The sequence below is a fragment of the Belonocnema kinseyi genome, chromosome 6 (assembly GCF_010883055.1).
Source record: "Belonocnema kinseyi isolate 2016_QV_RU_SX_M_011 chromosome 6, B_treatae_v1, whole genome shotgun sequence".
In the NCBI taxonomy this organism is placed as follows: Eukaryota; Metazoa; Arthropoda; class Insecta; order Hymenoptera; family Cynipidae; genus Belonocnema; species Belonocnema kinseyi.
This window is the reverse complement of record NC_046662.1, coordinates 132,066,252-132,076,432: the sequence shown is the minus strand read 5'-3', so window position 1 is coordinate 132,076,432 and position 10,181 is coordinate 132,066,252. Positions and strand designations below refer to the sequence as shown.

General features: G+C 29.4%; 1 protein-coding gene across 7 annotated transcripts in view; it reads left to right on the top strand.

The window, feature by feature from the left end:
- Nucleotides 1-10,181, top strand: part of LOC117174717 (WD repeat-containing protein 91) — a 382,815-nt gene that overhangs the window by 281,438 nt on the left and 91,196 nt on the right. For all 7 annotated transcript variants that reach the window (XR_004467341.1, XR_004467344.1, XR_004467342.1 and 4 more), the window contains 2 exons: nt 21-324; nt 407-528. Coding sequence is in view for 1 of the 7 variants with exons in the window: in XM_033364029.1 (XP_033219920.1) it covers nt 21-324; nt 407-528 (426 nt within the window). In the remaining 6 variants the exon portion in view is untranslated. The remainder of the gene's footprint in view (nt 1-20; nt 325-406; nt 529-10,181) is intronic.

Below are 10,181 nucleotides of genomic sequence, written 5' to 3'. Positions count from 1 at the left end.
TTATTATATTATTATTACAGAGAATGTCATTTATTAGAAAGTCCTAAAACCTTGAGGAATTTAATCAAAAATATAGGTGGAGGATCTAGTCCAATTTTAAGCAAAAAATTACAAACTGGCGTAAAAGTGCAATTAGACCCTGAAGTGTCAGTCGCCAAAGGAACAAATTCAAAAGGAAGATTAAACTCATTAAGCAAGTCTGAAGTGGTTAGTAAAAGAAGCATTAGCTGTGACTCAAGGCTCACTAGAAAGAGAGACTCGTCTGTGGACACCGAAAGGAAAAGCAAAGACAAAATCGAAACTAATTACGTTGTCTTAAACCAAGTAAGCATTAAGTCATTTTTCTTAACTTACATGTAGGAAGAGAACCCATATTGTCGTGTGTTATTTTTGTCGTACTTTGCAGGAAGAGTATGTTGAGCATAAAACATCCATTATTCAATGTAAAAGTAATACAAGTGGGTCTTGTGTAGCCACAGGAGATGCAGACGGAATTATCAAAGTATGGATTCCGACGCCATCGCCAAAGTAAGTTTAGAACTACAATTTTGACAAATTTTTTCATATTAAAAAAGAATATTCTGGAATTTTCATTAGGAATAGCGAAGCTTATGATTAGATATTTTGATATTTTCCTACAATTTAGAAGTATGAATTTAAATGTTACAATTTTAAGCGCCTGGTTGTTTCCATGCAACTCCGAAAACATGCAAATAAATTAGACATTTGGGATTTTATTGAAACCTTCTATCAGTTACTAGTAACAAATTAGAATAAAATGTATTATAGACCAAGTGCGTCACATGGAAAATTAAGCCGGGAAAGTAGATTATGATATTAACACGAGTTTTAAAGTGAATCTCCAATTAGTTTGAACAAAAAGAATGATTGACTGTATAACTCCTCGTTCATTTATTTATATTATCATTAGTCCAAAGTTTACGACTGTTAAATTAAATTATATTAAAAAAATGTTTAATAAAGAAAAAATATTAAATGAAAAATGTGATAGCTGGGAAAATCGGACACGTAAACTTTCGACTCTCAAGCTATAGCCCTTTTGAAATGATTTGCTGTAATTGTACAGAAATTTTAGATAAACTTTACTTTACGTACCAAAGAAACCTGGTGTGCGAAAAACGATCCTAGCCAACAAGAATTTTTTTAAGTCAGAGAACTTTATTGGTAAGGAAAAAGTAAGGGATTTGACGACAAAAATCTTTAAAAATCAGGGAGTTTCAATAATATTAAATAATTTTCAAGAATATGACTTTGTATATTTTTCAATTTTTAATTTGAAATTATTTTCTTCCTTTCATAAAAGATTCTAGTTTAAAAAATGTACAAGCTTAAGATTCTGGTATTTGAATATTAATTTAGGGAATTTTTAAAATGAAGTTTGCGTTCATCCTTTATTTAATAATCTTGTTAGTAATTTATTAGCTTTGTGTTTCTATTCCTTTTTTTGCACTTACTTCCTCCTAAAGATTATTTTTGTAGTTATAAATTTTCTTATTTATTTTGAAATATACCAATTTAATTAAAAAGTCATCCTTTCTGGTTGAAAGATCAACTATTTTGTTAAACACTTGTCTTTTTGGTTGAAAATTCAACTATTTAAAAAAAAATTACTTTTGGAATGAAATTCATATTTTAGTGTTAAAAAGTCAACGAATATCCTCTTTGTTTGAAATTTAAACTATTTCGTAAAGAATTTACTTTTTGTTTAAAATTAATATGAAAAGTCAACTGAAATTATTTTGAATAAAAATTGAACTATTTTTTAAATATTCAACTATTTCACGGAAAAAATACTTTTTGTTTAAAATTCATATTTTGGTTTTGAAAAGTCGAACTAAAATCTTTCTTGGACGAAAATTGCACTATTTGTATTGAAAATTTTCCTTTTTATTAAAAAATTCATCTGCTTTATTCGAAATTTCATCTTTCTTTGATAAAAATGTAACTTTTCGGTTCAAAATTGATGTTCTTTGTTTGAAGATTCAAATATATTTTGTTTGAAAATTATGGTTAAACCACTTTATTAATAAATTATGTTTTTTGTGAAGATTCATAGTTTTAGTTGAAAATAAATCTCTTTGGTTCAAAGTTGAACTATGCTATATTTGAAAGTAGGAGTTTACTATCTTAAAAGCGTAATGCGTGTTGCCAGCTATAGTTATACTGCGTGTGGGTCGCTTCTACCTTTTAATGCAGTCGTGAATGGCTGGCTATTATGGCCGGAGGCATTTTTTTATATTATCGATGTAAATATTTATACTGATAAGTTATTGCGATCGTGCAGAAATCGACTGAGGCTCATTTTTTTAAATGTTGAGTTATTCTTAAAATATTTTAATTATTTTAACAATTTTCATAACGTTTTTTTAGTGTTTGGATATATTTAAAGAATAGGCTCAATTTATTTCTAGAATCAACAAAGAATGTATTTCCCACGAACACTATTTTCTACGATATTTTGCACATTTACAATAAGTATTAATTATTTCAACAATTTTCATATAGATATTCAGAGTTTCACTGTTTTGCAACCAATAGGTACAATTGGCCTTTTTCTGCAAGTCAATTTGTTTGCGACGCCAACTAAGAATGTCGATCCCATGACTCTTCTATGTTGCTTTGTAAATGTACAAGAACTATTAATGACTTAACCATTTCGATTAAGAAATTAAGAGTCTTTTTTCTACAAGTTAATTTGTTTACGGAGTTAACTATCAATGTCTATTCGATGAGCCTTTTCTATATTGCTTTGTAAATTTACAAGAACTATTAATTATTTAAACAACTTTAATCAAATTTTAAGAATTAGTCCTTTTTCTACGAGTGAATTTGTTTAGGGACTCAACTAAGAATGCCTATCAAATGTGTCTTTTCTATGCTGCTTTGTAAATTTACAAGAACTATTAATTATTTAAACCATTTTTATTAAAATATTAGGAGTATGGGCTTTTTCTACGAGTCAGTTTGTTTTCGGAGTCAACTAAGAATGCCTATCCGATGAGTATTCTCTATGTTGTTTTGTCAATTTACAAGTATTAATTATTTATACAATTTTTATGAAAATATTGAGAGTTTGTCCTCTTTTCACAAGTCAAATTGTTTACGGAGTTTACTGAATGTTCATACGATCAGTCTTTTCTATCTTGCCTTTTTAATTTACAAGAAGTATTATTTATTTTAACAATTTCGATATCAAAATTAAGAGTTTGGCCTTATTCTAGGAGTTAGTTTGTTTAGTGAGTGATCTAAGAATGTCTATCCTATGACGGTTTTATATTGCTTTGTAAATTTAAAAGAACTATTAATTATTTAAACAATGTCAATTAAAAAATTAAGTGTTTCGCCTTCTTTTTATGAGTCAATTCGTGTTCGGAGTCAACTAAGAATGCCTACCCGATGAGTCTTTTCTATATTGCTTTATAAATTTACAATAACTATTAATTATTTAAACAATGTTTATTGAGATATTCAGAGTTTAGCTATTTTTCAATGAATAGGCACAATTTTTTAAGGATTTAACTAAGAATGTCTTTCAGGCGACTCTTTTCCATGTTGATTTGCAAATTTGTAAGAATTATATATTATTTTAACCATTTTTTCAAACAAATGAAAAGATTGGTCATTTTTTAACGAATAGGCTCCATTTTTTAAAAAATTAACTGAAAATATCTTTCCGATTACTTTTTTTATGATGCTTTGTAAATTTCAAAGAATTATTAATTATTTAAACAATTTTCATAAACATCTTTAGAGTTTTACAATTATTTAAGGAGTGGGCATAATTTTTTACGGACGTAACTAAAAATATCTTTTCGATAACTATTTTATATGCCGCTTTGTAAATTTACAAGAATGATTAATTATTTAATCAATTTAGATTAAAAATCAAGAATTCAGCTATTTTTCAACGAACAGATTACATTTTGTACAGAATTAAGGAATACAATATTTCCTGTGCTTTTTTCTATAATTCTCTGCAAATTTCACAATATTAATTATTATATAAACCTTTTCGATAACAAATTAAGAGTTTGGCCATCGACAACGAAGAGGCTTAATTCATATAGAATTAACTAATAATCTTTCCGATTACTTTTTTCTAGGTGGCTATGAAAAGTCTCTCTGATGACTCTTTTCCATGATGCTTTGTAAATTTACAATAATTAATTATTATTTTAACAAGTTCCGTATACAAATTTAGAGTTTGGCTATTTGTCGAAGAACAGGTTACATTTTTTACAGAATTAATTAAGAATATCTTTCCGATCATTTTTTTCTGTGTTATTTTGTAAATTCTCAAGTATCATTAATTATTTAAACAATCTCTATAAGCAAATTGAGAGTTTAGCATTTTTAACTAATAGGTTCAATTTGTTTACTTGCGCAACTAAGAATGCCTTTTCGATGAGTATTTCCTACGATACTTTGAAAAATTATAATATTTATTTATCGTTCAAGTAATTCTCATGAACTATTCAGACCTCGGGTATGTTTTAAGGAGAATACACCATTTACTACGGGGTTAACTAAGATTGTATTTGCGAAGACTTATTTCTAATTTATTTTTTAAATTTAAAAGAATTATTAACTATTTAAACAACTATACAAAAAATTCGGAATTTTGCTATTTTTTAACTATTAAAATCTATTTTTCACATATTTAACTGAGAGTTTATTTCCAATGACTTCTTTCTATTATACTTATCAAATTTTCAAGATTTATTATTTAAACTATTTGCATGAGCAAAGTAAGAGTTTGGCCATTTTTAGAAGAATAGACTCAATTTGTTTACGTACTTTGCAAATTTACAATAATGATTAATTATTCAAATAATTCTAATGAACAAATGATTATGGTAATTGACTATTTTTTAGCTAACATAAGAACATACGTCAATTTAACCTTTTTAAAAATAAACACAACTCATGCTTCGGTATTAATTTGTTCACACGCTGATAAATATTGATATTTAATGTTTAATTTTTTGCAACCGGTCGAAATTAATTATTGGATACTATAATTTTTAAGTGAAACATAAGAAAGTACGCTAAAATTAAAATAACCACTCATCAGACCCTGCATTTTCTTAAAAATGCAATTATCTCAAAAGGACATTTTTCGACTTAAGCCGTTCTTTGAGAGAATGGCTCATTTCCTATGTATTTCTATGAAATTTTGTATGCATCGACATTTAAGAGGTCTTTTCTAAAGTGGCTTAACAATTTTTAAGAGTTGCATAACTATTTATTCTGCATTGTGAGAGGATAAAATAAAAGTTATTAAAGTAAATATGAATATCATGTTATCTTATTGAACTTCATTTCCAAATAAATTATTGGTCGCGCCCCGAGTGCGAGTATGAGGTTCTGATTTCGTTGAACATTGATATTTTTTATTTTAAAATTAAACTTCGCAGGTAAAAGTGTAACTACTTGGTTAACATTTTTTTAATGAAGGCTCATGAAAATTCATTTTTTGCACAAAAAATTCTTCTTTTGGTTTGTAGCTTGAGTAATTTAGATGAGCCGTTTTGTCCCATATGACTGAAAAATCTTTATTTATTGAAAATTCATATTTTTAAAATTTTAATTTGAATATTAATAGTCAGGCAAAATGAAAAATTGATAGCTAACAAACTCGTCCTTTAATTGTACTCCTTTATAAAGTGTACTAAATTGCAATCCAATATGATAATTCCTTGAAATGTTACCGTGTTTAAAGAATGAAAAAATGACAATGACAAAGACGACAACGACTGGCAGACACCGACGTAGAAAATTTTTTGTACTCAGAAGGCCTCACAACGTCGAATTTTTTTTGATTCTGTGAAAGGCATATTTCACATGCAAACAATATCTCTTTATTGAAATAAGAATGTGATAAATCATAATTAAAATTCAAATACATTAAAAATGCAATGATTTCAGATTCTATATTTATAAACTAGATCATTTGAATGTAATACTTAATAAGAATAGTGTCTGTAATTAATGCCCTTCAAAATAAAACTTTCAATATTGTACAAATTATATGCTCAATAATATTGTAAAACTATATTATTGCATTATTTATGAGTGGATTTTACTGCTGATCGCAGTCAAATTCCAGTTTTCATTATTTAAATAATCCTGTTAGATTTTGAAAAGTGATTTCTACTTTACCTACAGTTGCAGGACATATGAGTATGTTTATTAGGTTACGGATGAATTAACTTATTTACGGTTTATGGATCTTAAATTTTTAGATTATCTCGGTTTACTCTAATTCAACTATAATTTACTATAATTTATTATTGTTCAAGAGTACTTATTTTTGTTTACATTAGTTAGTTATTATTCTCTTGCACCCAAAGTGTTTTTAATGCAATAAGAAATTAGGAATATATTTTAAGATAATTAATAATAATAAACTTTTTTATTCACTTGCAACTATTATTTAATGCGCTTGACTTAACCTAGAAAATTTAACAATTTGACCGTCAAAACTTGAGAAATAACCGCTTGCTTTTTATCAATTAAACAGAGAGCTAATCATATGATTTAAAGAATGTATAACGTTCCTTAAGTCTAATTTTGTTCATTTTTAAATATATCTATACTTTATACGAGAAACAGTTTTCATTCTTTTATTATCCGAAATACCTTTTGAATTTTTTGCTTCGTTTGATTTTTTTGCTGACTTTGGTTTGATAAACGAATTGATAATATTTCAAACATACATAAATAAAAAATTTCCTAAAAAAAATGGATTTCTCATGTTTTATTTATTTATCCTGCATTGGAACAGGTAATTTCAAAAAATAATTATCGTTTTCATTTTATGACAGGAAGTTTCCTGTTCAAACGCACTAGCTCTAAGTTTCTATCAAAAATATACCTTCTACTAATGGAAAATACAATAGAGCCTGTTATACAATACAATTGCGTTATTATAATGAAAAAACTTTAGTAAACTCCTGTCTTTATCCGCTTCTCTCTCTCTCTCTCTCTCTACAATATCATGCAAACGATACCCTAAAGGGTCTTAAAATTTTGCGAGATACGAGCAATGAAACGCTTATGGCGCTGAAAAATTTAGGATGCCCTACTAATAAATAGGATCACTTTTTAGTTTACTCTTTTGTAAACAAATTACATAAAAATTCAATAGCAGAGTAGGAGAAAACTCTTTTAAATATTAAACCCTTTCCGACATATGGTGATTTTAATCATGATGCTGCTTGTAATGTTATGTTTACTAGTTCTGAGACTAATTTTGAATATTTTCAGAGTATTGAATCTTTACTAGCTACCTCTAAAATTAGGATTTGCGCTCACAATAAAAGAGAAATTATTGCACGAGCATTTTTGGATCAAGGCTCTGATGCCACGTTTATTTCGGAATCTTTAGTTAAATATTTGCAGCCTATGTGTTTTCCTGTAAATACTGGAGTAACTTTCTTCGTGAATGAGCTACAAAAAATAATTAATTATAACCCGCCAAAGACTGCAATAAATTGTTATTAATATCACCTTCGTGATGAAAAATTGGGATATTGGACTCCTTTGAGTAGCGAACAAATTGATTTGATCATAGGTTCTGATTATTATGGTTCTTTTCTGTTCTTAGGATTGCGTGAAGTTTGACCAGACCACTGATATTAGTAAAATATTCAAGAAAGTTCTGTTCGAGCCTAGAGTTGTCGCATTGTCTGTAATAGGGGCCCTTACACATAGATAAAACACTATCGACTAGCGAACTGTGTTCTAAAACAGCCAAAGATCAGAGTAATAATTAACCTGAGGCTAGCACAATTCTTAAAAACGATTTCTACGTCGACGATGTTTTATTGCGTGTCTATTATCTAGAACAAACCCTACACTCACACAAGGACCTTATTGAACTTTTGGACAGAGGAGACTTTCTCCTTCGAAAATGGGTAGCTAACGATCCTACATTAATTGAAGTTAATAATGCTATCTCTGAAAAAAACGGTCAGTTTTCGAGAATTCAACGATGAATCTAAATCTGTTCTTGGCTTATGGTGGTGTTCAAGATCTGAGTCTTTTTTATTTTTAATAAACATGGAAAATTTTGAAGTTTTAACTAAAAAAATAGTTCTCCCATGATTGCTCGTATATTTGTTCCGAACGATATATAATGATTAAATAAAGTCCCATATATATGGTCTACTTTTGCTGCCAACAGCTTTGCCTTGATTTACTCTCTAATTCTGGATGCTAATTGAAATCATGTCCCTACATCTTTAAATCCTGTGAATTGTGTTTCTCGATGTATGACCTGAAAAGAGTGATCAATCATCCTTTATGGTGGCATGGGCCTTCTTTTTACATGAATCTTAAAGAAACTCGCCGCATCCTATTCCACCTGAAATACTTTAAACTAAAAGTAAAAAATATTCAAATAATAGTCTGAAAAAGAAAAAAAGTCTTCACAAATCTGCAAGAAGTTCAGCTTCATGCTACGCAAATTGAGCTATCACACTTAGTTAAACTTGTAGAAAGAATATCTTCTCGGTCAAAATTAATTCGGATTAGCGCCTATTGTATTCGCTTCTCAGGTTGTGTTTTTTGACGATCATTTGAGCCGAAAGAATAATTTCTTTCCAGCGATATATTAAATTGAGCAAAAATTGTTTGGTTTACATATTCACAAGAACGACATTTTTCGACCGAAATCAGTTTACGTAAAAATAATACTTCAGGTAAACATGAAAATCCATTAAGAAGTCTCTGTGATTTCGAAATCAGTTAAGGACCCCTTCTTGTGAAAGGTTGCTCAGAAAATACTCCTATCTTCTGTGATGCCAAACATCCTATTACTTTGCCTAAAACTCGAGGCACGGAATTAATAATAGAGCATGCTCATAAGCGAATCTTGTATGGAGGTCCATAATTAATTCGGCATTTTCTCAGGCAAAATTATTAGATCCTTAAAGCGCATAATTCAATTCGAGGTATTGTAAACAAATGCATTCCATTGCGTTTGGGAAAAGGCAAAAGTTCCTGTTCAAATGATAGGACAAATCCCTTTAGTCAGCGTTAGTAGGTCTCGGCCTCTTGAAACATACAGGCCTTGATTATGCAGGTCCCATATTATTTAAAATGGGTACAGATAGAGTGCTTATACTACACAAGCCCTTCTAGAAACATTCAAACGGTTTGCTGCTTGAAGAGGATTACCTTCTAATCTGTCTAGTGAAAATTGTACCAATTTTCAGGGTTCAGACAAAGGACATCAAATGACATTTTAACCTTGCTGCGGCTCCTCATTTTGGTGTTCTATTTGAAGCGAGCGTTAAAATCGTAAAGCATCACATAAGTCGCATAATTGGTGATCAAAAAATTAGGATAGAAGAATTTTTAACACTTCTTTGTCAAATAGAGGCGGGCCTTAATTCTTGACCCTTATCTGCTATTTCAGATGATCAGGAAAACTTTACGTATTCAACACTGGGTCATTTTCTCACAGGCTTACGTTTGCATGCAGTACCGGAACAATCAGTTCTTGATTTAAGAGAAAATCGTCTATCCAGATGGCAGCTAGTCCAACGTTTGAATGATATCCTGTGGCGAGGGTGCTCCCTAGAGTATTTTCAGAGTTGAAAAAACAGATAAAAGTGATAGAAACCTATTGTCAACATTCGTGTCGCAGATATAGTTCTCATACGAGAGAAGGACACTCCTCCATGTAAATGGTCTTTAGGTCGCGTGACTACTTGTCACCCTTGTCAAGATCATTTATTAACATCAATCACAATTAAAACTGCGAAAGAAATAATATATCCATCGCACAAGTGTTTCTTCTGCCTAGAAATAATGCTTAGTACTTATAAGTTAAGATTAAGTGGTATTGGCGGGCAGAATAGACGGAATATTTACTCTATATAAGTAAATAAAAATCTTAATATTTCAATGAGATAAAAAGACTTCGTTATATATATAAATTAGTTTAAGATCTAAGCAATTTTGTGTCAAATCTCCCGAAAAGAGGCGCGCGGTATATTCACGTATGCTTTAAAATTTATAAGTATGTCTAGATATATATATATATATAAAATTAAAAATTTGTCATAAGGACAACCGCAGGATTTCGCCGGGAGCGGGTGCTAATCTGAAAAATTGCACCCGCTTCCAGCCAAATCGCGGTAAAATTTCAG